Source organism: Chrysemys picta, chromosome 8, assembly GCF_011386835.1.
Source record: "Chrysemys picta bellii isolate R12L10 chromosome 8, ASM1138683v2, whole genome shotgun sequence".
NCBI lineage: Eukaryota > Metazoa > Chordata > Testudines > Emydidae > Chrysemys > Chrysemys picta.
In genome coordinates, this window is record NC_088798.1 from 65,885,109 (window position 1) to 65,912,805 (window position 27,697).

A 27,697-nucleotide genomic window follows, 5' to 3' on the forward strand; every position below is an offset into this window, starting at 1 on the left:
CTCCTAATTGCCACCAATTCCAATGGGAGTTAGGAACCTGTGTCCCCAACCGAACCGAACCCGTCCCGTCCAGGGCCCTGCGTGGAGTGTAACTGTGCAGCTACCAAGATTGTCACATCATTCCCGCCTCTTTGGAATTCCTGGTCCACCACACCAGGCTTGTGTTCTGTGCCCTCCCACTCCAGCACCCTCTCACCCTCCAGCTGCCCAGGATCTCTCTGCCCAGGGACTGGCTAAGGTGGGTGGGAGGCAAGGAGGTGTAAGAGATGAGGAAGTGCTTGCTCCAGGGTTTTCCCCTAGACCCCTCGGGTGGGTGGCCAGCCATGGAGGCTGGGCAACCCAAGGGGCTAAGTGCGAAGTAGTAGCTGGGGTGACGTGCAGGTGGGGGCAGCTGGCCCTGTGGAGATCTGGGCCTGCGGAGGGATGAGAGCTGGCCTGGGGTTTAGCCACATTCCTCATTTATTGTCTGTTATGGCAGTACCCTCCAGCCTCCCCCGGTCCCGAGATCAGGGCCCCACTTAGGACATTTGTTTTATGATCCAGCAAGGGAGCACCACCTGCAGGGGGAGAAGCAGCCAGAGGGAGAGGGCAACAGATGGGCCAGCAGAGCGACCCGTCTGAGCGCTAGCAATCACTGTAAACATGGAGTGACTGCTGCTTATGTCAGGGTGGGTGTGATATTGTTAAACCACCCCGTCTATGCTGGGATGAGGGGAGGGGAGTTGCTTTTAGAATCTCAGCCTGTTTCAATTATCCAGGTTAACATGCTTCCTCCCTTCCCTCCCCTGCACCCTTCCAGATCTCTGCCTGGGGCATTTCCAAGACTTTGGCCCAGGTATGGCCTGATCTAGAGCCCACTGAAGTCCAGGTGAGTCTTTCCATTGCCTTACGGGTGCGGGGGCCTCAGGGCACAGGACTAAGCTCCCCTCTTCACTGCAGCGGGAGCCAGGGCGTAGCTGCACTCCTCCGTCATGGTTGTAATTCTAGCTCACACCGTGCATTAATCCATAGCCACACTAGCTGCTCTCCCAACTCTTGTGCCCAGGTGATGACCCTTCCCATCACGGCAGCTTGTCTTCCTGCTACTTCTAGGCTTGGGAGCTCCTGAGACATTGACCACTCATCTTCACTCCCTGGTTGGGTGGTTGGCAAGGAGGGGGCTGTGGGCACATGCAGCACGGGGCAGTGATGCCCCACAGGCCAGTCTGTGAAGGAAGCCTGAATACCTCCACGGCAGTGCTGACCGGCTTTGGGAGGGGAGGGGTTGTTTTGCTGCCAGGGATTCTGTGGCCAGCAGAGTTCAGGCCAAAGGTCTCCTTTTGTTGTCTCACAGTCCCCGGGGTAGATGTTTACAAGAAGCAGCCTCAGTGCTGGCATTTCCGAACTTTTGAGGGCACGGCTTTGCCACCGGCATGTTTCCTACCTCGGGTTGGTGGCTATAATGCATTCACATGCACATATCACAGCTGAAGAACCACGTTATTAGGTTTGCAAAGTCAAGCATGCAAAAGTTAGGAAATGCCAGTTACAGATACTCATGCAACCTTAATTCAGCTCCTTTGTGCATATACATTATGACACAGTCTTTAATTACATGACCGCATACTGTCTTCCCCACAGTCAGTGGATGGGCAGTTATTCAGTATTTCTTTATTCTCTCCTCAGGCTTTATTTGTCAAATACCATCCAAACCTTGCTCACACAGAATTATTAATTTCCTTCCCAGTGCTCTCCCCACAGCATCTGAGTGCTGCAGAGACAGCACTGGAGCTATCCTCAGAACAGCCCTGTGAAGAGTGGGGGTGATATTACCCCACTGTACAACATTTTGGTTTAAGTGACTTGCCCAGCATCACCCAGGAACTCTGTGGCAGATGCAGGGATAGAATCCAATTCTCCAGGGCAGAATTTGAATGCCTACCCATGAGACAACTTGCAACCCCCTACCTTGTGCATGACACCCCTGCCAAATTCTGCAACAAATGAGGCAGGAGTGCTGCAGACAATAGCCCCCTTCACGACACAGCCCTGATTCATCCCCAGAGCAGGTCCATCCTCTGCACTGAACAAGGCAGGGTTCTCTGGAAAAAGATAGTATGTGATCCTGTAATTACAGACTGTATCAATATGCATATGTACAAGAGGTCAAATTAAGGTCACATGGGCAACCCTAATACTGGCATTCTCTGACTTTTGAGTGCTTGGGCTTTGCAACAGTAATAGTTTTTAATGTAGTCGCCTAACTTTAAAAGCCTGAAATTTCAATATGTCAAACTAGATTGACCCCCAGCTTAGGTCATCAGAGGAGTTCAGCCCTTTGGATCCATAGCACAGATTTCTACCACTTGATCGAATGGAGTAATCAGCAGCAGTGGTAGACTGTTATCCTCTCTAGGCATCAGGCAGTATAGGGGGATGACACACACTTTGCCAGGGGTTTCACAAAGTAGTGTAGAGACTCAGAGTTCCCAGGTTCTGGAAGGGAGTGTTGCCGGCACAGGGGCCCGAGGACAGCAACAGTGAGGTTCGTTGCCCGGAGTGCTTCACGCCAATAAACATACCGGGGTGGAGAAACAATCAAAGTTTATTTGAGATCTCAAAGTGGTGCAAGGAGACAGGCAAGTCTCAAATCGAGCACACCAGCAAAAACAGTTTCTCTCTTCTTTACACATTTTACAACTAAGCCCCCCTCTCTCCCCCTCTCTCCCACCCCTCCTCTACTCCCCCTCCCCTCTCTACCAAAGGCATGTTCATACATTTAAGCAACTAAATCATTCTAGGGCTATAAATCTAGCTTGTTAGTAACTTCTCTCAAAACAGTTATTTGGTCCTGTTTACCCTTAGTTTATTACCCCTTCCCCAGCTAGAAACATGCAAACCTCATCATTATTGTTTGGTACCTGAAATGAGCAAGGTCGTAATTGCTAACTAGCTATTTACACATTCCAATTCCTGTCCTTGGTTGTTAAGGTCGATCAGAGTTAAACATGGAAGGACAGAGTTTAAACATGGAAGAACTCTGGCTCAGGCAGGCATAGTAACCCCAACAGTTCCCTCCTTTGAGAATACTCAACAAGCTTTTGGCTGAGTTTTCTCATATTCTATAGACAAGATACGATTGAGTGCCATGGAGCTGGGGTTCTCAATGAGAGAGTATGCTGGGATTTCTGGGGAACGGGGGCACAAAGCTTACAGAGGAGCAATTTAAAACAAGCAATCAGGAGGAGGGTGACCAGGCACAGTACCACACCTGTAAGGAGGAGATGCACAAGGCTATTTCCCAGTCCTCCCAGGTTAGGCAACCAACTCCAAAGGGAATCAAAAACTGTGGGTTCTCTTTCCTGAGCCTTCCACTGCTCAAAAGCCTGTTCGGCTGACAGGACGTGCTTGTTAATGTCCTGTGAGCTTTCTGGGACATAAGTACAACATTCACTCCCAATAAGGACACACACCCCGCCCTGGGAGGCTAAAACATAATCTAAGGCCTGTCTATTTTGCAGGGACAGCAACCGGAGCTGGTAAAGCTCTGAGTTAAGGCTTTTCTCTATGGCCAAGGTCTCATTGGCATACTTGGTGAGAAACACAGAGAGCCTACGATAAAATTGAGCCTGTCGTCCTACCCCATAGGATGGGAGAAAGATCATACCCAATCTGTCTCCTTCTGTAATGGGCTCTGGGGTGGCATACAAAGATCTATGCTGCCTGGCGTGGCCAGGGGGCAGTTTAGGGAGGACACGAAGGGGAGGGGCAAGATATCCTAGATAGCAGCTTCCATACCATTGATGCGGTAGCCACTTATAGGCAGAGGTACCTCAAATATAAAAGGAGTGGCCATTCCCTACCAAGCCATTATAACCGCTACTCCACCTATTTACTTGTCTGTCATTAAACGATCCGAACCGGGCAGTAGAGTCGGATTTGCCGTGAACATAGACAGGGATGGAAACATCACTGTCAGGGGATAAATAATACTGACAGGTGCTATTCCCAGCAAACCAGGTGTGATTGCTGGACTTAAACTGTCGATAGCACACCAACCCAGGGGCTACTGGCCGTAACCTAATAGGGGAAGGGATATATGTTGAGTTGGCCTGCGGCTTCCAGGGGTCGTCCCTTAATGCATACTGGGACTCAATGGTACAGTTCTGTGACAAGGGGGTACCTGAGGCATTTTTCCCCCTACTGAACCATCCCCAACAGATATCTGACCAATTCTGGGGAACCACCCTCCAGGGTAGCCCTGCAGAATGGTGTGGGATTTGGGAGCATACCCAGCAGTTGGAGAGGTTAAACTCTTGGGCAAAGCAAACCTCCAGGGACTCATATGTGTTTGTCTCTAAGTTAGTAGGGATTCCTTTCCATCCCGCATGTGCCTGGGGGGAAACGGGAGTTAACAAGAGGAGTGTCCCTATGGCAAAGAGCACCACTGTGGCAGACCCTGGATCTGAACTCATATTGGGCAGGTGATCCTAGGGCCTAACAATCACAATTCCCCAAATACCCACAAAATAACAATTACCAATAGTAGCAGATTAAAAACAAAAGGGACCAGGCCAGCAGGTTAGGCCGGTCCTGTGAAAACAAACACAACCAACACTCAGAGGTCTCGCAGGGAGTGCGCAGTGACTGTCCAAAGAGATCACAGGACATTCCCAGCAGACACTATTGTCGTCTGAATAACAGCTTAAGTCTCAAATCGTCGCTGGCAGTCTTCTCTGCAGGCTGGACGGTCCACCGTTCAGGAGCAGGCACTGCTTTCAGACGAGAGTGATAAATCCAGTTTTTGCGTCCCTCAACCTTTGCTGCTGTATGGGAGACCAGCAGGACGGTGTAGGGTCCCTTCCACTTCTCTTGGAGAGGCTCGTCCTTCCAGGTCCGGACGAGTACGGAATCACCTGGCTGCAAGGAGTGGATCAGGGCATCCAGCGGGAGAGGCTGCAAATCTTTGGTATACCTGTGGAGAGAACAGAGAACAGCAGACAGAGAGCACATGTACTGAGATAAGAAGCCACACCCCATTTCCCACTCCCCTGCCAGAACCGGTGTACCATTCATAGGCCATGCCCTTCCAAACATAATCTCGAAGGGACTGAGCCCTAACCTGCCCTTAGGGAGAGCGCGAATGCGGAGCAGAACAAGGGGCAAAGCATCAGGCCACTTAAGGAAAGCCTCTTGGCAAACCTTTGAGAGGTGCGGCTTAAGTGTCTGATTTGTACGCTCCACTACCCCACTGGCCTGCGGTCGCCATGGCGTGTGAAGCTTCCAGGGGATCTGTAGGGCATCCGATATCTTCTGAACAACTTGGGATGTGAAGTGTGTTCCGTTGTCAGATTCCATCCACTGGGGGAGCAATCTGAGCCTTACTCAGTGCTACTCAATATCCTCGAAGTCCAACGAAGTTCAGGAGGCTCACAGTGGCTTTAAGGCAAGAGGTTAGACCCACTGCAGCAATTAACAAGTCATCCACATATTGCAAGAGGAGGACTTTGTCCTCATTGTCCCACTCCTCCAAGTCTCTAGCCAGGGCCTGGCTGAAAAGGATGGGGGAATTTTTAAATCCCTGAGCCAGCACTGTCCAGCAAAGCTGCTTCCTAACCCTCCTTCTGTCCTCCCATTCGAAGGAGAAAATCTCCTGAGACTGGGGGTCAACCGGAATCGTGAAGAAAGCATCCTTTAAATCCAGGACTGAAAAATGGGTGTACTGCCCCCCTATAGAGGCCAACAGTGTATACGGATTTGGAACAAGGGGGTGTAGAGTCTTAACCCACTCATTAACTGCTCTCAGGTCCTGGACCAGCCGGTATGTGCCATTGGGCTTTTGTACAGGCAAGATAGGAGTGTTCCAAGCTGACTGGCATTCTCGAAGTACCCCGCACTTTAGGAACTGGTCTATAGTTTCCTGCAATCCCTCTCTGGCTTCCCTTTTGATCGGATACTGCTTGATTCGCACTGGACCTTCTCCTGGCAAGAGCTGAACAGTAATAGGAGTATGATGGGCTGCCTTTCCTGGGATCCCTGATGCCCATACCAGAGGAAAAACCCGCTTCTCCCAGTGAGTCCACTCTGGGGCTTGCATGGCTGAGGGCTCAATTGCAAGTGTCATTATCCAGGCATTCTCTGGAGGTAAGGTGAGGGTTATTTCATCTTGAGTGAAATGCAGGGTGGCACCTAAGCAACAAAGCAGATCCCGTCCTAATAGTGGCGTTGGACAATCGGGGAGGTAAACCAGTCTGTGAGATAGAGTTTTGTTTCCCAAAGCACACTCCACTGGGGCATATACTGGGCACTTAGTTCCTTTCCCTGTGGCTCCCACCACAGTGAGAGAATCTGCCACAGGCAGCTGAAGGGGTTGGTTTACAGCAGTTCGTGCAGCTCCAGAGTCTATTAAAAAGTCTATGTCTGAATCTCCCACCCGCATTTTTACTCGGGGTTCCGGGGGCAGGATAGTCCGTCTCCCCTGACACCCCTATTCTTGATCCTCCGCTGCCATCATAGGGGTACCTTCCCTTTCGGGGCACTCATTTTTCCAATGTCCCTCCTTTCGGCATATGGCACACTGGTTGCGACCCAGACGCCTTTCCTGTGAGCCAAGGCGCCCACGTCCACGTCCTCTCATTCCCCGGCCCCTTCCACCTTCCTGAAATCTTCCCCTGCCACCAGCCTGTACTGCTGCAACCATCATTTTCACTTGCCTCTTTTCCTTTTCTCCCTCCCTAAGGCTATAAGCCCTGTTTGCAGTTTCCAAAATCTGTGCCATTATCATGCCCATCAAATCCTCCTTTTTCTGCATTTCCTTTTAATATCAGGGGCGGCACTGCTGGTAAAGATACCCTTCATAATTGCCTCAGTAGCCTGATCATCGGGGTTTGCATTAGTAGTTGCCTGATAGTATCCCGAATACGCTGCAGAAAAGCAACCGGACTCTCTTTTGGCTCCTGTACTAGCTCATACGGCTTAGCCCAATTGTTATGTCGGACAGCTGAGTGTCGGAGACCATGTAATAGGAGCTCCTTGTATACAGTGAGACAGGTGAGATCTGCCGGCATGTTGGGATTCCACCGGGGGTCTGCTGTAGGGACCTGAACTGCAGCAACAGGAACGTTTGCTGCGTTTGCCTCATGTCTAAGCTGTGCCTCCTCTCGTGCCTTAGACACAACCTGATTACGCTCCACCTCAGACAGCAGGGTCCGCATAAGGACATTACAGTCATCCCAGTCAGGCTTATGGCTAGCCAGACACCCTTCAAAGACCGAGATAAACTTGCTTGGATTCGTAGAGAATTCCCCTGCCTGTGCCTTAAAAACTGCTAGGTCCACTGGGTTAAAAGGCACCTGGGTATAAACCTGCATTGTAGTGGCTGGGCGATTTTCTGTTCCAGTACGGGCTATCCGAGTCTCAGTAATCAATGGATAGAATCCCACTGAGGGGGCAATCTCTGGGACCTCAGGCACCCTATCTTTGGTGGGGGTATTGGAGCCGAAGGGGACACCGACTCTGCCATTACAACCGGGGGAGGGTTCTGAGGACTAACAATAGTTACTACCGAACCTGTCGGAGTCAAATTACACTTTTGCAAAAGATCTGATCTATCTCTTAACAACATAAACAACTGTACATACATATGTTCATTCCATTTACCCGTACGCTGACAAAACAAAAGCAATTGAAGGATCGTATTATAATTAAGTGATCCCTCCGGTGGCCACCTTTCCTGGTCCTCTAGCTGATATTGAGGCCAGTCTACTGTACAGAATCTTTTAATTTACTTTTAATCAACGGATCCGATCCAAACACTTTCCAGTTCACCAGAATGCATTCTAAGGGCGTACACCTTGCCCTGCCTGCAGTACTCTGTCCCTGCCCCATACTCTAGGGAGACACTGGGCGTCCCCAGGTCAAAACAGGTAAAGTCCCCACTGGACTGTTCCTACCTTATCCAAGGGTCCGGTTCTGCACCGTCGCCCACAGCTGTTTCTCCACTAATCAAGTGCGTTGCACCGTTGTGCCCTCCGGGGTCGACCAAATCACATCTCCGCCGAGGCCCCCGATGAAGTCACCGGTGAGCTCTGGGCGTCGGTCGTCGTCGTAATCCGTCGGCCGCAGGAGGGATCCGGGCAAGGCTAAATTTCAGCCTCGTGCCCACCCAGGGACGCCAAGACTGTTGCCGGCACAGGGGCCCGAGGACAGCAACAGTGAGGTCCGTTGCCCGGAGTGCTTCACGCCAATAAACATACCGGGGTGGAGAAACAATCAAAGTTTATTTGAGATCTCAAAGTGGTGCAAGGAGACAGGCAAGTCTCAAATCGAGCACACCAGCAAAAACAGTTTCTCTCTTCTTTATACATTTTACAACTAAGCGCCCCCTCTCTCCCCCTCTCTCCCACCCCTCCTCTACTCCCCCTCCCCTCTCTACCAAAGGCATGTTCATACATTTAAGCAACTAAATCATTCTAGGGCTATAAATCTAGCTTGTTAGTAACTTCTCTCTAAACAGTTATTTGGTCCTGTTTACCCTTAGTTTATTACCCCTTCCCCAGCTAGAAACATGCAAACCTCATCATTATTGTTTGGTACCTGAAATGAGCAAGGTCGTAATTGCTAACTAGCTATTTACACATTCCAATTCCTGTCCTTGGTTGTTAAGGTCGATCAGAGTTAAACATGGAAGGACAGAGTTTAAACATGGAAGAACTCTGACTCAGGCAGGCATAGTAACCCCAACAGTTGTGTGCTCTAGCAGTTAGACTCCCCTGCCCCTATCCTTCCCCAGACCTCGCCCTTTGCCCTGCTATCCTCCCCCAATGTTCTCCTGCTCCATCCCTCTGCTCCTGTACTCCCCCTATCTGCCTATGTAGCCCCCAGATGCTGACTCCTCTCTCGGCTCCTATCCAATCCCTTGTCTCCTGCCCCTCTCCCGCCCCACCAGCTCCTGCTTCCTGCTGTTCTCCCCCAGCCTTCCAGTCAGTGCCCCCCAGCCCCCTCTGGTTTTGGCAACCTCCTCTCCCCAGGTCATTCCCCTCATTCCTCATCCCACTGCATTCTAAGTGAGGCTATACCTTCCCCATCCTCGCTGCTTGGGCACCAGGAGGGGGAGCACTGCTCCCAGGAGAGAGTCTCCCTGCTCTCAGTTCTGCCAGCACCACAGCAGCTCACAGCAGCAACTGCAGAGAAAGTCCTGCTCAGCCCATGCAACCCTGCGCTGGAGCGTACTCAGTCACTCTGTGGGGATAGCACCTGTACACCCTGGTCATACGTAGGAGCCATGACGGGCTGAAGCATGCTCAGTGCAGATGGAACCTTCAGAGACTTCAGCTCCCAAACCCTAACCAATCTCTGCTGAGCATGTGACTGAGATCTTGCTGATGTTCGCAAGTTGGCCACATTTGGGCGGCTTTTCATGGGAACTCCAGATGGCACCTTCCAGACACACAGGCCACACCCTGCCAAGAAAAAATCTCACTACAACATATTCTCACCTCCTCTACCCCTTGAAAATGGCTGAACCTCCCCCAAACGATTCTGCTCGAGGCAGGCACCTGGCACAGGAAATATCAATTTAAAGTTTGGCAAAGTTACAAGCCACTGAAAACCGAGGGTTATAATGGGAAGTGTTGGGCAAACGTAAATCCAGGCACGGGGACCCGCTCTTACATTAACACTTCCTTGGGCCTGACAAATGGGCTGCAGAGCCTTGAACACGTAGGTGATCAGTTTGGATCCAGTCAGGAGGGTTGGTGGCTCTCAGCTCCAGGAGCTCCCACATCACCAATTCACTGCCATGCTTGGCACTCATTGGCAGACCCAGCAGAGTGGCCAAGAACTGCACGGCCCATGGAGACTGAACTACCCCATTCCCAGAGCAGCTGCTCAGACCAGGGACAACGCCTGCTGGCAGGGCAGCATGTGGGGGATGGATGCTTGCTCTGTAGCTAAATCTCAGCTAGCTCCATCAGTACAAACCTCTCTGCATGTCCTTGTTTATGCTCAGGAGTCAGCACCAGTACAGCTACACAGATCGCTGACTTTGGGCTAATCTCCTGCCTAGGCGAGGCCACAGCCGCAGACAGGAATATCAACATTCCATTCCCCAGACTGCTCATCAGCAAGTGCTAGCAGAGCTGCTGAGAAATAAACTGGCTTCACAGCACACACCACTGCACTCCGGTTTCCTGACACAATTCCAAAACTCTAGGCTCACATTGTTATTGGCAGCACAAGAAACCCATTTTCAAAAGACATGCCCTGCTAGAAGGTGGGAGTATTTGGGATTCCTGAATACCACAGCTATCCAGAGAGCAGATTTTACTGGAACTGAACAAAAGCAAATCAATTCTAGAGATATCTTACAGTTTGCTCCATTAAATGTGTGGTTCAGGCACACCTCAAGAAAGCAATGGATCATGGTGCCATTCCTTTTTGCAAAACATTTGTGATATTAAAGATGTCCACAGCTATTACATATTGTGTTGTATTGAAAAGTGTGTTAAAATTATATGCTATCACTTTGGGGTTTCCTGGTCATGCTTGCTGGTGAGGGGGCTTTGTAGGGAAGCGAGCCACCTGGGTCTTCAGCAGATATTCTGCAAAGATTTCCAGGAAGGGCATGTTTGTAACCCCGTTGGGCAAAAGGACAGCGGCCTGTGAAAGGGTACTGTGACAGGGTACTGGAAACCACTCCCACCATCCAACCCTCCAGTCCCAGCTGCTAATGTTTCACTTCCCAGCGAACCTGGAGAAATGTTACTTTCACAGGGAACTGTTTTCCCGAGGTCACAGAAGCAGGCTGGCCCATGACTGTACAAGGGGAAAACACAAGGGCTCACTCTCTCGCCAGTGAGCCAACGAGTCACCATAGAAACCCAGGCAGGGCTCTGACGAAAGGCCACGCTGGCATGGCCTTGGAACCTTAGAAAGGTTCTTGTCTGGTTTGGAGCACTGCCGAGTTCCCTGAGAGGGAGTGCCCACTTTGCTGCTCACCCTCATGCACGGCCCCTGAGCCTTAGAACCACACTTACGCTCAAACAGATATATTTTGCATACGCCTACACCCACACACCTCTCACTAAGGTGCACCAATCATTTCACCCACAGCTTCCTAGGCTCAGAAATGCAGAACCCTGGAGCCAAGGTTAGCGAGCTAGTTACAATCCCCAGCCTGGCCAGTTTCCTGATGAACGGATTGCATGCCTCTGTTTGGCTCCTTGTAAAATCTTCACCCCACCTTTAGCCTTTTGCAGGTTGAACGCCATGAATGCCCAAGATCAGGCTCGGATCTAACACTGGTAAAGCCAGACTGATTCGCCCCCAAACGCCACAGCCTAGCTGCTCCACAAGGGACTCTGTGCCCATTACAAATTTCAATGGACAAACTTTCTTCATAACCCTGTTTGGCGAAAGGACTGTGTGGATTTAACAAAACCAAAACTAAGGAAAGGGGCTTTCGCTTCCTAAGGCAGCCGACCCATTTCATTTAAAGAGTGCCCTGCAGCCCATGACCCAGCAATTCCAGCCCAGAAGAGGCCTTGCTTGGAAAGCTCTGCGGTGTTAATTGTGGACCTGGCTGCTCATCATGGCTTGGTGCATACTAGGGATGAAGGGTCTCAGGCTTCTCACCTGGTGGGAGGAACCAATTCCAAGCTCCGTGGCTGTGCTGGGATAATGCTGGAGAACGTGGTAGCAAACACTTTGAGTAGCTTTTCCTGGGCAAATGCTGCCTGCGAGGCTTGCAGGAACATGCGCCCCATTTCCAAAGTGCCAGGCCCAGCAGCATGCATCAGCTGACATCTGCACATGCCTGGCTTCGCACCGGGGAGGACCAAGGCCAGCACTGTTCCAGGTGTGGTGCAGTAGTCACGCATTGCTTCCTTGTCCAGGCACATGCCTATAATCTAGCTCCTGTTCACTGGCTGCACCCAGCGTTTATGGGCCTGGCTTCTCCGTGGTTGTTGAGCTCTTTCAAGTTAAGCCAGGTGGCGAAATGCAACTCTGGGAGCCTTCCAGCCCCATTTCAATCCAGGTGAGAAACACACTGGGGAAAAGGACATGATGGGAGACACATACACACCTGCATCTGCTCTGAAAGCCCCAGCATTCCTGGGGCTGACTTTTTCACCCTTACAACAACAGCACCAACACAACCATGGCAAAGGAATCTAATGAGGCTGCAAAATAGAGAGAAATTGAACTAGAAAGGGCAGGTGCAGTCCCCGCAAGAGTCCCATGGCCCATACCTCACAAGCTTAGATGCAAGCTCTAAGTGTCTGTGTGTTGATGCTGGTGCAGCCCAGAGGGTTGATCTGCAGGGCAAGGAGGAGCCAGTCTGCGCAGCTCTGAGCCCTGTTTCAATGTAGGTGAGAGGCCACAGAGAAATGTGGGCAAAAGGGCAAGGCCTGAGGGAAAGACTAATTGAAAGCCTTGGAATGAAACTAAGCTGGGGCCTGGAGGGTTCAGGGACTTGGAAGGCGGGCAGGCTGCTGTAGGCACGGCGTTATGGAATTGCACCCCAGCTCCAGCATGCAGACCCTGGATCGACCGAAAGCAGGGAGAAAAGGCTGGAGTTAAGGTTTTCCTAGGAACATTGACTGAGTCATTTGCACCTCTGGAGGATTTTCCAGCCCCCTCTATCTTGTTACGTGCAGTTTAATATATTTCTGTGTCTGTTACATAGGCACCACATCTGACGTACACCTGCCAGGCAGGCATGCTAACATTGCTACAAAACCCTGCACTTTTGCATCCTTTCCATTGAATGCACTGTTGCCATTGCACAGTTAAAATGCAACAGGACCGGCCTGGAGACCCATATCTGAACCCCATACACGCCATTTGGCTGAGTTCATCTTCACAGGCCACCCCCATCTCCAGCACAATTACAGATCATTGGGAGGGGGAAGGGGTTGCTCACATGTAAAGCGTTATACCATCGTTCCAGTTACACTTCAGTGAATGGGGTTAGGGACACAGGGTTTCCCACGTTGCCCTCATGCCAACCAGTAGCAGCAGTGGTTTACTGCAAAGCAGGATTAGCAGCACATTGGTTTTTGCTGTGAGGTTGTCAATGATCTGTTTACAAGCCATGTGCTATTCAGCCACTAGAGCCCTATGCACTGTAGAGTTTCTTGCAGGACATGGTTCTTGATAAACAAAAGGAAACAAAGCAGGAACTCAAGCTGTGTGGAAGCCTATTTGTTTGCAGCTGTAGTAATTTTTCTCTAACTTCATCCTGTATAAGATGAGGCTTTGTCCACACACACTTCTTTAACTATAGTGTGGACTCAGGCTATGCCACCTTACCTCTGTCAGCTTAGCTATGTTGGCATAGCCCCCCACATTGGCACAGCCTTCACCGCCAGGAGTTTTTCTGATGATGTAGGAACCCTACTGCCCCAAACGATGTTAGCTATGTTTATAGAAGCACTCTTCTGCTGACATAGCTGCATCTACACTGGGGCTTTTGCCAGCATACCTGTGTCACTAAAGGATGTGTTTTTTCACCCCCTGACCAACAGAGTTATGCCAGTATCAGTTTTATAGTGTAGACCAAGCCTCAGTTATATGAGTATAGGGGTGCTTTATAGCAGTATTGCTATTCCTGTACAGAAAAGCAAATGAGCTGCTATTTTGTTGCTATTTTGTTCCCCGCCTGTGTTTCAATGTGACATTGACAATCTCCTCTCAGCAGCAGCTCACACAGGGAATATGTAGGGACAGGGGGAATATGTGGGGGTGTGACTGAAAGATCCAGAGCAAAAGCCTCTAAGTAAAGAGGACTGACCCCTGGGAACAAAGCCAGGGTGTACAGAAAACCAATCACCAGCTTGGCCCTGGCCAATCCAGCTCACACTTCAGAGGGGGAGGAGGGTGGTGAAACACTGGAATGCGTTACCTAGGGAGATGGTGGAGTCTCCTTCCTTGGAGGTTTTTAAGGCCCGGCTTGACAAAGCCCTGGCTGGGATGATTTAGCTGGGAATTGGTCCTGCTTTGAGCAGGGGGTTGGACTAGATGACCTCTTGAGGTCCCTTCCAACTCTGATATTCTATGAGGGTGGATTGAAATTGTTGGAGCTGATGAAAACATTTCCAGTGGAATATTGTTCCAGTGGAAATGCTGTTCTGTGTATTTGTCTTGGGAACGCATCAGTTTCATTTAACTAAAATGAAAAGAGCATTCCGATTGGGGCAAAACTTCCCATTTCGAAGGTTTGGAAACAGAATGGTTTGACTTTTTATTTCAAAAAGACTGCTCATTTTGCAATTGATTTTGTATTATAAAATATTTCTTTGATGTGGAAATCAAATCCAAATATGAAATGAATCTTAAACACCATTTTGGGGAAATTTTATTTCAGAAGAAATTTTGAAATTCTTTGGTTTTGTTCCAGATTTGGAACTAAACATATTTTAGTTTAATAAAACTAAACATATTTAGTTCCATAAAACGGAAATTCCAGTTCCTGCCCTGCTCTATTTCTCTATTTACCCAGAAGAGAAAATTCCAGGTGCAGCAAAGGTTTACTGCTTAAAATCCATTGTTCCCAGAGCTGCAGGGAAAGAACAGCCCTGTGGTCTGGCAGTCAGGAGGAACATGGGAGCTTGTATCCCGGAGGCAGACGCATGGGGCGCTGGTCACCCAAGTCAACTCTGCAGTGATGACACAGCCTTCAAACATTTCCTCAAAGAGCCCCACCTGGACCTCTGCAGCAATGATGGGCTCATGCTTACCTTTTCCAAGCTACTCTACGTACCACCCAGCAGGAGTCGCTGGGCCCTATCCCTCTGCTCCAGGGACACAGGGGGTACTGCTGAAATGCCCAGGCTCTTTGGTCTCAGCCACACGGTGCCTCCCACAGCCCACCCCAGATTTATCTGGTCCTAACAGTTATTAAGCCTGCCATCAGGGCCAGCGCAACCCATTAGGCGACCTAGGTGGTCGCCTAGGGCGCTAACATTTGGGGGGCAGCGACCGCAGCGGCCGGATCTTCGGCCGCCCCGGTCATCAGCAGTATTTTAGCGGCAGGACCTTCCGCCGCCTCTGTCGGGGGCGGCATTTCGGGGGTGGGACCTTCCGCCGCCCAGGGCGGCAAAAAAGCTGGTGGCGCTCCTGCCTGCCATGCTCGTCCAACCGTTGGTGAAAGCCAAGTTCCCCCTCTGCTACCTGACCACTGCACCCCGACACCAGACCCAAAGCAGTCTGCCTCCTAGCTAGTTCTGACATTGGCTGACCCACAACTCCTCCCTGACTCTGATCCACCTCAGATGCCAGAAGGGCTCCCCACCTCCCCCAGCTTCAGAAACCCTCTGAAGCAGGGACTGGCACATTTGCCGGACCAGCTGCCAGCTGATTTCAGACCTAGTACCCCCAGCTGCAGAAAGTGTCCCCACCTTCCGGAGCCCAGGGACTCACAACCCCAGACTCACAGTCGCAGTCACACCCAAGAGGACTCAGAGCTCTCTCTCATGCTGCTGGCAGCCTGTGGCTCTCAAACTCTTCAGGGTTCTGCGTGGAGCTCTGCCTTTTATAAGCCCGAGCTGCCCAGCGCCTGCCTCTCGGCAGCTGCTGTGCCCGGGCACCTGCCCATGTGCAGAAGGGAGTCTGCTGTCACCTCGTGGGCACCCTCATGATTTCATGGGATATTACTTCTAGGACAAGCCAGCCTGGGGGCCAGGGGAGGTCAATGGGAGGAGGGTGCAGACACCCAACACTTCTGCAGCATCCTGCCCATGGCGCGTCATGTTCGGGGAACATCTCTGGCCACAGTGTCATGCAGAAGGTCAGCCGAGATAGCCCAGTGGTCTCTTCTGGCCTTGGAATCTAGGAATCTGTAAGTTTGGTCTCAAGTTTTGGCTGCCTATGAAAATCAGTGGCCACTTTTGGAAACCTGGCTTTTAAGAAAGATCTTGGTGAGTGACTATTCCACATCCTTCCTCGCAGAACCAAGAGCACAAAAGTTGCTCCCTCCCAGTTCTTCTGGCTGTGGACTGGCTGGGCCTTTATATTCAAAACTGACAAGGGCTGAGCTCTGTGAAAACTCAGCTCTCCCCACCCTTCTCCACAGCAGCTATGCCCTGCAGGGAGACAATGGCTGGGGGAGCCCAGCCACCATGAGAGGGATGGCAAAGGGCATTGTTTGTGGCTTGCACCATGCTGTGGAAAGAATTACCATCCAAGGACATGCATAGTAAGTCCATACTGCGGGGCAGGATTAGACTCTATTGGGCGACATTCCTTTAACAGGAAGTGGGAAAGATTCTGCAACCTGCCTCCTGGGCAGTAGGGTTTATGTGGTGTATTCCAGGACACTCTGCTTAGAAGCATGGGGAAGGGAGCAGGAGTTTGAACACGAGCTCTCCACTGCAAGACTGTTGTGGTTCTTTGTCACACCTTGCTCTAGTCGAGGCCCCCCAGAAATGTGCAATAACCCAATTCAATGATGTGATCTCTTATTGCCTATAATGACCAGGAATGTTCTCCTGAGTACCCCATTAAGGAGGCACTCCATGAATTTTGCATAGTTCCTTTTCCAGGAAATACCGAGCTGTGTGATAACTCAAATCACTCATTAACTGTAAGGCTTGGAGCAGATCTCCAAATATTTTAATATTAACTCTGTGTCTTGTTACTCTGGTTTGGAGTAATTCCCATTTCCCCTCTAGCCCATTTTCCTAGATGAACCCTGACCGGTGCATGATTATTGACAAGATCGGGTTCCATGGGGTTCCATTGAGTACCTCAAGCTTCCTCCCCTAATTCAGAGTTTTGCCATGAGGGGGAACTCGCTGACAAGGCCAACTCCTGCCCCCAAGTGGAACAGGTCAGAGTGCTGGAGTGCTCTGCATGAGGCTAAGGGAAGGACTCTTCTGCTCTGAACCATGGTTCCATCTGTGACTGTTGCAGCCTGGGCCAGCAGTATTCCCTACAGCTGCCGCACTCTGCAGGGTATCCTTGTGTATTCACCAGCCCAGGACCACTCCTACCCCATCCCAAATCCACCCTCTGACTGCAGGCAGACACCCTCCTATCCCCGCACTGTGGTCTTCAGGGTCTCATTCCCCTTCAGATCACGGAGCTTTATCCTCTCCCAGGCCTATTCTCTCTCCACTACACAAACCCCCATCCCCTCCCATGGGTCACACAGCTCAGATCTTCTCTTGCTCTAGAGGAATGTGCAGGAAGCAGCTTGTTCTCGTTGGGGGGACCTCACCACTCTGAGGCCAAGTCTGCACTAAAGAGCCTATGCCACAAGAGCCCTCTGGTGGAGGGGGGATTCAGAGGGCGAGGAATGCGGGCTGCCCAACAAGAGACTGAGACCCAGGCCCCAGAAGCTGTGGAGCAGCCCCACCAGGTACCAGTGGGAAGTAGCCCAGGGAAAAGAGACACTGGTCCTGTTGTGTTGCTGGGAGCCGAGGCAGAGACCCCACATTTCTCTGCCAAGCCTGTGATGGGATCACGTCATGTCTAGGGCCCCGGGCTGGGACTCAGTGGAGCAGGGTGGGCCCAGGTCCTCCTGCTCCCGGCCCTGCACGCAGGGCTGGATGAGTGCTAACCCCTTAGGCCAGAAGGCCTGGGCCACTGACAATTTCTTTGCTCAGCCCTCAGCCAAGAGGCCTGAGCTACTATTTGTTCAGTTGTCCAGCCGCAAGCCAGGACGCTCGATAAAATAACCCAGCGCTGTGAAAGGGGGAGCCCCTGACTCTGTAAAGTTCCAGTGTCATAGAGATCTGAACTGATCAGGGGACCAACATCTGTCAAAACTGATGAAGGAGCTATAGACCTTAAAGACATAATTCTATCACCCTCAGACAGACAGGCTAGTGGAGCGCTTCAATAAAACCTTAATAGGGATGCTGCAGAGGTTTGACGCTGAGGACCCGTGGCATTGGGATCGGTTGCTCCCACCCCTCCTTTCTTATCTGCGAGGTGCTGCAAGCCCCTTCGGGGTTCTCACCATTTGAGCTTCTGCACAGTGGAAAACCCTGGGGGTGCTAGATATCCTCTGGGAGATGTGGGAAGAGCAGCCACCCCTTAAGCCCAATGTGGTCCAGTATGTAATCCATCTGTGAGAGGATGTGGAGAGGCTAGGGACATTTGCCCAGGAAAACTTGCTGCAAGACTAACAGAACCAAGAACGAACCTACAACAGAGGGGCCCAGATGAGAGAATTCAGGCCTGGGGATAGGGTCCTGCAGCTTCTTCCGACCTTGGAGTTGAAAGTGATGGCTTGATGGCAAGGCACATTTGAGATAGTGAGGAAGGTAGGGGGAGTCAATTATGAGCTACACCAATCGTAAAATGAAGGAAGACACAAATGTATCACTTCAACCTGCTAAAAGCCTAGTGTGAGCAGGAGGGACTCCTCACATCTCTGCCTGAGTCAGAACTTGGCCCACCACCCCAGGACAGGACCCCTGACCAGTTCCAACGGGAGGAGACCTCCAGCCGGAGAAAGAGCGCCAGTTGCAGCTATTGCCAGAAGTCTACCCCTGGGCGTTCACCGCACTACCGGGGAAAACGCCTAGCCCAGTGGTTCTCAAACTTTTGTACTGGTGACCCCTTTCACACAGCAAATCTCTGAGTGCGACCAGGGTCGGCTTTATGATCCGCGGGTAGGGTGACCAGACAGCAAGTGTGAAAAATCGGGATGAGGGTGTGGCGTAATAGGAACCTATATAAGAAAAAGACCCCAAAATCGGGACTGTCCCTATAAAATCGGGACATCTGGTCACCCTACCCGCGGGGCCCGATTCCAATACCTGGCGGCAGTCCGGAGCTTCAGCGGCACTTCGCGGCAGGGGGTCCGCTCTGGGTCTTCCGCGGCACCGAAGGACCCCTCGCCACCAAAATGCCGCCGAAGACCCCCGGAGCGGAGCCCTCTTAACCGCGGGGCCCGATTCCGGGGAATCGGGTGAATCGGCTTAAAGCCGGCCCTGAGTGCGACCCCCCCCTTATAAATTTGAAGGGCCATAATCCATTTAATGTGGATGTAAGATCTTAACTGCAGTTTCTGCTAAGAACTTTTCATATAGGCCCGGAGTCCACAGCTTGGCCTAGGCCATGGGGGCTGGCTAACAGGGAACAATACATAGCTAAGAGAAAGCTGGGGTAAACAGCTAACATTGTGTTTCAAGTCAGTGAGCAAAGTCAGCATAACTCCGAATGTAATTGGGCATCCTTATCGTAAGTTATAGACACATGAAGCGCTGAGAAAGGCCTCACGGTTACTTCCTAATGCAGGGAGGAGATAGTAGTACAATACCTCTCAGATCCCAGACAGAGTTCAGGGAAAGGCCTAATATGATTGACATGAGTTATGACACCCTCCCCTCACAAAGGTATGCCAATTCTAGCCCACAAAAATGCAAGGGTAAACTTATAAACTATTATGTACTAATTACTGCTTTTTTGCTTTAAATCTCCAGAAATGTACCTGTTGGTCAACTGGGAGAGCCGCTACCTCATTCCCCTGGACCCCAAAATTAGGATTTAATCTATACATTTTAATAAATATAGTTTGGGGGTAATTATCTGGGTGTCAGCAATATGTTAATTTAAGCCTTGGGCGGAGCCATTATGTAATCTTTTAGACCATCGGTTTATTATGCTTATCTTGTCTTGCTGCTAGAACCTATCCAGGGGCTTGGGAAAACTCATTCCTGTTGCTTCTCTCCGCCCAATAAGCACCCCATATAATCTATTATAATTAATTGTTCTGCAGTGTCTCTGAGCCTAATAAGCAAGGTAACACTCCACCAGCGCTGTGCATAATAAACGCCTGTGCTTAACTCTACACGTGTGAATTTATGTTCCTTCAAAATTAAAAACACTTTTTAATATATTTAACACCATTATAAATGCTGGAGGCAAAGGGGTTTGGGGTGGAGGCTGACAGCTTGCGACCCCCCCCATGTAATAACCTCGTGACCCCCTGAGGGGTCCTGACCCCCAGTTTGAGAACCCCTGGCCTACCCCCTGCTGAGGAAGATGTGGGAGGTGGTCCGCCAGGAACTACAGACTATGTTGAAGATGGGGGTCATCAAGGAGTCCCATAGTGAGTGGTCAATCCGCTTCTGCATTGATTTCTGGAGGGTGAACACTATATCAAAGTTTGACATGTACACTATGCTCCAGGTCAATGAGGGACTAGCCAGACTGGGGGTCGCCAAGTATATATCTACCCTTGACCTAACAAAAAGTTACTAGCAGATTCCCCTAACTGCCAAGACACAAGAAAAGACTCTTCTCCATGGCATTTGGGTTATACCAATTTAAGACCATGCCCTTCGGCCTACACGGGGCTATGGCCACCTTTCAGTGCTTAATGGATAAAGTGTTCCACCTGCATGGGCAGTACACTACCACGTACACTGACAATATCATCATTTACAGTCGGGACTGGAATGATCATCTAAGCCACATGATGGTGATATTGCAGGCCGTCCAGGAGGCAGGACTAATGCCTAACCTGACCAAATGCAAGCTGGCCAGCTGGGAGGTGACACACATAGGCTACCGAGTGGGGGGCGGGCATCAAAGACTGCTAGTCAGCGAAGTACAGGCCCTAAAGCAACGTGCCATATGAGCCGCAAAAATGCAGGTGCATCACTTGTAGGCCTTGCCAGGTACTACAGATGCTTTGTGCCCAATTTTGCCACCATTGCAGCACCCCTGACTGATGTAATAAAGGACACCAGCCCAAAACAGATCAGGTGGTCCACAGTCTGTGATAAGGCATTCTGGGTGCTAAAAGAGCATCCTGACCTCATCAAGAGGTTCACTCTACAAATGGAAGCCTCTGATATAGGGCTGGGAGTGGTGCTTTCCCAGGACATCGGGGGAGAAGAGCACCCTGCACTGTACATCAGTCGGAAGCTGTTCCCATGAGAAACATCCTATTCAGTCACTGAGAAGGAGGCCCTGCCAGTAAAATAGGCTGTGGATGCCTTAAGATATTATTTGTGAGGGAACCCCTTTCTCTTAGTGGCAGACAATGCGCCATTACAGTGGTTACATTCTATGAAGGATACCAACCCCAGGATCATGCATTGGTACCTCTGCTTGCCACCTTACAGCTTCCAAACATGTCACAGGGCTGGGAAGAACCATAAAAACATAGGTTTTTTTGAGAGCCGGGGGTGGTGGTGGTGCAAGGACCACAAGGCAATGCCCTGCCATCTGATCTGAGGAAGAGGGTCTTTGATGGGGTGTATAAACTCCTCTCTGGATAGCAGAGGGTTAAAGAGCAGCTCTGGGCTCAGGAGGCCCTTCCCCTCCGAACCTTGCTGAGCATGCTCCAGTTGGAGGCAAGGTTTAAAAGGGAGCTGGCCAACTCAGTTTGGGGTGGACAGAACATGGAGAAGAACCTGCTCCGAGAGCTCCGGAGGGGGACGTAGACAGATCCAGACCAGAAGAAGGAGCACCGGTGAGCAGCAGCTCTCACAGGTCAGAGACAGGTAGTCCACTTGCAAGGTAGTGCTTGCAGGGACAAATTGCAACACACTGTGGGGAAGAGGGAGATAGGAAGTGGCCCAGGGAGACACTGCAAGGTGAAAGATGCTGGACAGGCCTCACAGGGCGCAAGGTCTGAACCCGGTGGAGTGGGAGGGCCCAGGTTCCCTAGCCCTCCTAGGCGATCCTTAGGCAGGGTGACCTTCAGCAGCGGCAACCACTAGGCGGCAGACAGCAGATTCGTTCACATGGCCCTTTAACGATCTGGTGGCAATCACTTTGGTGTATATTCCACACTTTAGCTTCCTTTCAGAGCTAAAGAGTCAATAGACCCCTCCCAACAGGTGAGACATCTTGTCTGGTGAGCATTTATTAAGCTAAGGCTAAACCACATCATTCCCAGGAAGGAACAGCTCTAATGCTTGATAAGGAAAATTTCCAACTATTGTTAGTTTCTCAATCCAAACTCCCATAATTCATGGATGAGCCTACAACTAAAGAGAGCCCCTGCCTGGTGGCAGACTAGAGTAACTCCACCCCCTTGCCCTTTGGTCTCCTATATGCTAATTAAGAGCCAGAGGAGAGGGAAAACAAAATGTGGGTTTAAAGCAGTTCGGAATAACTTGCTGGTGACCCAAGAACCTGAAACTTCCAGAGGTCAAACGTCCAGATACCTCAGGAATCCTAAATATATAAAATCTGTCACCCCAGCTTAGAAATTGTACATTTGTTTGCTGTGTGACTCAGATCTACATCCCTCTGTGAAAAATCTCTCATGTTCCTCTAATGTAATGTCTCATATCCGATGCTAAGCCTTGTAAGATGTGGAGTGAAGAGTGTTAGATATAATCAAACAACGTATGCACCATGTCCACTAGATTTACAAGACTATAAGGGGGTTTACTTGTTTTCCTTGTAAATGACTTTGGCACCCTAGAAATGATACAAATTGTATTGCATAAATAGGAAGGTTGAAAGATATAATCACCTCACCAGTTATAACTTTTGGATATTAAGAGAAATTGCTTAGAAAGGGGGATCCAATTGATAGTCAGGGCTAATAATGAAATGCAATCCATGAAATGAATCAACCCGTCCAACTAATGAAGAAATTTGTTATACACTGATGCCATCTACTGTATATTGCTAGAAACAGCAGAGGAAGTAAGGAAGCTGAAAGACAAGAGCCATTTGGTTAATGGCCAATAGGAATCAAAGGGTTGGCCCCAGCAAGCCCTGAAATCAAGGACTATACAGCTGTGGTCAACTTGTGGAACCCCAGAGCCTGCTGAGCTCCCATGTGGGAAAGACTCGCCCTCTTCCAGGGTCACAGAACTAAGCAGAGCTCGCTGAACCCTGTGTGGAAAGGACTCTCCCCCATTCCAGGGTTACAGGACAAGAAGTGCTGAGATTTCATTTCAGACTGTACTTCTCCTGCTGTTCTTTAATATAAATAAGTGAAGTTACCTGTTTAGTCTACACTCTCTAGTGAGACATCAAGTAGCCGTACAATATTTTAGATTGTAACTAATGCTGTATGCACATTTTCCTTTATAAGTCCAAGCAAATTGGCCCAACAGAGATGTGTGAATTGGGAGTGCTTTGTTCCAGGTGGGCCTTGAGTGGGCCCGACTGGTATATAAGGGCAGTCAGCAGCGAACCAGCTGAGTGGCGAACAGCAGAGGCTAACAGAGGGAGTTTGCCTGGGAACTGTCCGAGAGGAGGTACGCTAAGTGCTGCATTGGGGGGCTGTGTTGGTGAGAATCTGAGTGTCTGCTGCTGGGACAGTTGGTCAGTTTGACTATGTGCTTGATTGCTTGCTTGTTTGTTTGAAAAGTGTGAATTGGGGAGAGCTCACTGAGGCTTTCATCTGCAGGTTTCTCTGAGTAGTTCCTGCAACAGTTGAGGAAGCTCTTAAGAGGACGGTGATATGGAAGGTGAGCGATCAGCTGTTGTAACCTGCACAGGTTGTGCCATGTTTGTCTTTCTTCCACAGGACAGAAGTGACTTTGTCTGTACAAAGTGCAAGCTGGTCTCCATATTGGAAGAGAAGGTTCGAGGGCTGGAGAAACGAGTATCGACTCTGCGTTGCATAAGGGAAAATGAAGATTTCCTGGACAGACGTCAGGAGATGCTTCTACGGCCACAATGTTCTGAAGATTCAGAGCAGGCGCAGCAGGGACAGAAGGATTGTGAAGAGGTTTGGCAGCATGTGACCTCCAGAAGGAGAAAGAGGAGCGTCCATGCACCAGCAATGGAGATACAGGTGAGCAATTGTTTCCATGTTCTCTCTACAGGTACTAATGTGGAGAGTGGACTAGATGACCCATCTGAGGGAAGGGAGCAGAAGGAGACTCCACCGATTGGAAGGCAAAAGATGCACTGTCCTAGGGATGGGGGTTCCACAACCACCACTCCCAAGAGGAGGAGGAGGGTGGTGGTGGTTGGGGACTCTCTCCTCAGGGGGACTGAGTCATCTATCTGCCACCCCGACCGGGAAAACCAAGAGGTCTGCTGCTTGCCAGGAGCTAGGATACACGATGTGACGGAGAGACTGCCGAGACTCATCAAGCCCTCGGATCGCTACCCCTTCCTGCTTCTCCACGTGGGCACCAATGATACTGCCAAGAATGACCTTGAGCGGATCACTGCAGACTACGTGGCTCTGGGAAGAAGGATAAAGGAGTTTGAGGCGCAAGTAGTGTTCTCGTCCATCCTCCCTGTGCAAGGAAAAGGCCTGGGTAGAGACCATCGAATCGTGGAAGTCAACAAATGGCTACGCAGGTGGTGTCAGAGAGAAGGCTTTGGATTCTTCGACCATGGGGTGGTGTTCCAAGAAGGAGGAGTGCTAGGCAGAGACGGGCTCCACCTAACGAAGAGAGGGAAGAGCATCTTCGCCAGCAGGCTGGCTAACCTAGTGAGGAGGGCTTTAAACTAGGTTCACCGGGGGAAGGAGACCAAAGCCCTGAGGTAAGTGGGGAAATGGGATCCTGGGAGGAAGCACAAGCAGGAGAGTGCAAGAGGGGAGGACTCCTGTCTCATACTGAGAAAGAGGGACAATCGATGAGTTATCTTAAGTGCCTATACACAAATGCAAGAAGCCTGGGAAACAAGCAGGGAGAACTGGAAGTCCTGGCACAGTCAGGGAACTATGATGTGATTGGAATAACAGAGACTTGGTGGGATAACTCACATGACTGGAGTACTGTCATGGATGGATATAAACTGTTCAGGAAGGACAGGCAGGGCAGAAAAGGTGGGGGAGTTGCGTTGTATGTAAGAGAGGAGTATGACTGCTCAGAGCTCCGCTATGAAACTGCAGAAAAACCTGAGAGTCTCTGGATAAAGTTGAGAAGTGTGAGCAACAAGGGTGATGTCGTGGTTGGAGTCTGCTATAGACCACCAGACCAGGGGGATGAAGTGGACGAGGCTTTCTTCTGGCAACTAGCAGAAGTTGCTAGATCGCAGGCCCTGGTTCTCATGGGAGACTTTAATCACCCTGATATCTGCTGGGAGAGCAATACAGCGGTGCACAGACAATCCAGGACGTTTTTGGAAAGTGTAGGGGACAATTTCCTGGTGCAAGTGCTGGAGGAACCAACTAGGGGCAGAGCTTTTCTTGACCTGCTGCTCACAAACAGGGAAGAATTAGTAGGGGAAGCAAAAGTGGATGGGAACCTGGGAGGCAGTGACCATGAGATGGTCGAGTTCAGGATCCTGACACAAGGAAGAAAGGAGAGCAGCAGAATACGGACCCTGGACTTCAGAAAAGCAGACTTTGACTCCCTCAGGGAACAGATGGGCAGGATCCCCTGGGAGAATAACATGAAGGGCAAAGAGGTCCAGGAGAGCTGGCTGTATTTTAAAGAATCCTTATTGCAGGTGCAGGAACAAACCATCCCGATGTGTAGAAAGAATAGTAAATATGGCAGGCGACCAGCTTGGCTAAACAGTGAAATCCTTGCTGATATTAAACGCAAAAAAGAAGCTTACAAGAAGTGGAAGATTGGACAAATGACCAGGGAGCAGTATAAAAATATAGCTCTGGCATGCAGGAGTGAAATCAGGAAGGCCAAATCACACTTGGAGTTGCAGCTAGCAAGAGATGTTAAGAGTAACAAGAAGGGTTTCTTCAGGTATGTTAGCAACAAGAAGAAAGTCAAGGAAAGTGTGGGCCCCTTACTGAATGAAGGAGGCAACCTAGTGACCGAGGATGTGGAAAAAGCTAATGTACTCAATGCTTTTTTTGCCTCTGTCTTCACGAACAAGGTCAGCTCCCAAACTGCTGCACTGGGCAGCACAAATATGGGGAGAAGGTGACCAGCCCTCTGTGGAGAAAGAAGTGGTTCGGGACTATTTAGAAAAACTGGACGTGCACAAGTCCATGGGGCCGGATGCGCTGCATCCGAGGGTGCTAAAGGAGTTGGCGGATGAGATTGCAGAGCCATTAGCCATTATTTTTGAAAACTCATGGCAATCGGGGGAGGTCCCGGATGACTGGAAAAAGGCTAATGTAGTGCCCATCTTTAAAAAAGGGAAGGCGGAGGATCCGGGGAACTACAGGCCAGTCAGCCTCACCTCAGTCCCTGGAAAAATCATGGAGCAGGTCCTCAAGGAATCATTATGAAACACTTAGAGGAGAGGAAAGTGATCAGGAACAGTCAGCATGGATTCACCAAGGGGAAGTTGTGCCTGACTAACCTAATTGCCTTCTATGATGAGATAACTGGCTCTGTGGATGAGTGGAAAGCAATGGATGTGTTATTCCTTGACTTTAGCAAAGCTTTTGATACAGTCTCCCACAGTATTCTTGACGCCAAGTTAAAGAAGTATGGGCTGGATGAATGGACTGTAAGGTGGATAGAAAGCTGGCTAGATCGTCGGACTCAATGGGTAGTGATCAATGGCTCCATGTGTAGTTGGCAGCCGGTTTCAAGTGGAGTGCCCCAAGGGTCGGTCCTAGGGCCGGTTTTGTTTAATATCTTTCTTAATGATCTGGAGGATGGTGTGGACTGCACTCTCAGCAAGTTTGCAGATGATACTAAACTAGGGGGCGTGGTAGATACACTAGAGGGTAGGGATCGGATACAGAGGGACCTAGACAAATTAGAGGATTGGGCCAAAAAAAAAAACCTGATGAGGTTCAACAAGGACAAGTGCAGAGTCCTGCACTTAGGACGGAAGAATCCCATGCACTGCTACAGACTAGGGATCGAATGGCTAGGTAGCAGTTCTGCAGAAAAGGACCTACGGGTCACAGTGGACGAGAAGCTGGATATGAGTCAACAGTGTGCTCTTGTTACCAAGAAGGCTAATGGCATTTTGGGCTGTATAAGTAGGGGCATTGCCAGCAGATCAAAGAACGTGATCGTTCCCCTTTATTTGATATTGGTGAGGCCTCATCTAGAATACTGTGTCCAGTTTTGGGCTCCACACTACAAGGATGTGGAAAAATTGGAAAGAGTCCAGCGGAGGGCAACAAAAATGATTAGGGGTCTGGAGCACATGACTTATGAGGAGAGGCTGAGGGAACTGGGATTGTTTAGTCTCCAGAAGAGAAGAATGAGGGGGGATTTGATAGCAGCCTTCAACTACCTGAAGGGGGGTTCCAAAGAGGATGGAGCTCGGCTGTTCTCAATGGTGGCAGATGACAGAACAAGGAGCAATGGTCTCAAGTTGCAGTGGGGGAGGTCCAGGTTGGATATTAGGAAACACTATTTCACTAGGAGGGTGGTGAAGCACTGGAATGTGTTACCTAGGGAGATGGTGGAGTCTCCTTCCTTGGAGATTTTTAAGGCTCGGGTTGACAAAGCCCTGGCTGGGATGATTTAGTTGGGAATTGGTCCTGCTTTGAGCAGGGGGTTGGACTAGATGACCTCTTGAGGTCCTGTCCAACCCTGATATTCTATGATTCTATGATCTGAACCAAAACTTTAACCAATTTGTCCCTTTCAGAGCAAACCATTAACATGTTGCACTGTCTCCCAGCTTCAACAACAAAGCTGCTGGTGTCTTTTTTTGTAGCATCTGTGCTTTCCAACACCAGTCAGTCAACAGAGTGACACTAGCAGAGGGGGCAGAAGACAAAAGCCAAGTATGGGTAAAATCAGAACCATGTTTTCAAATTATAGACGAGCACAGTGTACAGGATGGAATCATATTTTGAGGACACAGAGCTGTTGTCCCCGCCTCACTACATAGGATTATTATGCAAACAGCACATGCCTCACACCTGGGCATTGACACAAGCTCTAGA

At 50.1% G+C, this 27,697-nt stretch overlaps 1 protein-coding gene and 2 long non-coding RNA genes across 3 annotated transcripts; 2 read left to right on the forward strand and 1 right to left on the reverse strand.

Annotated features, from left to right (window-relative positions):
- Positions 1-2,483: 2,483 nt before the first annotated feature.
- LOC135973117 (uncharacterized) lies at positions 2,484-7,637 on the forward strand. Its single transcript, XR_010589814.1, has 2 exons — positions 2,484-3,293; positions 4,000-7,637. It is a non-coding gene; the product is annotated as an uncharacterized LOC135973117 (long non-coding RNA).
- LOC135973116 (uncharacterized) lies at positions 2,567-8,354 on the reverse strand. The gene is made up of 2 exons (XR_010589813.1): positions 7,932-8,354; positions 2,567-4,954 (listed from the first exon to the last, which is right to left on the reverse strand). It is a non-coding gene; the product is annotated as an uncharacterized LOC135973116 (long non-coding RNA).
- A 14,737-nt stretch (positions 8,355-23,091) lies between these two features.
- On the forward strand, positions 23,092-27,363 carry LOC135973241 (uncharacterized). The gene is made up of 2 exons (XM_065555705.1): positions 23,092-23,165; positions 23,293-27,363. The coding sequence occupies exon 2, from the start codon at positions 24,424-24,426 to the stop codon at positions 25,759-25,761; it is 1,338 nt and encodes a 445-aa protein (XP_065411777.1). The 5' UTR covers positions 23,092-23,165; positions 23,293-24,423; the 3' UTR covers positions 25,762-27,363.
- The last annotated feature ends 334 nt before the right edge of the window (positions 27,364-27,697 follow it).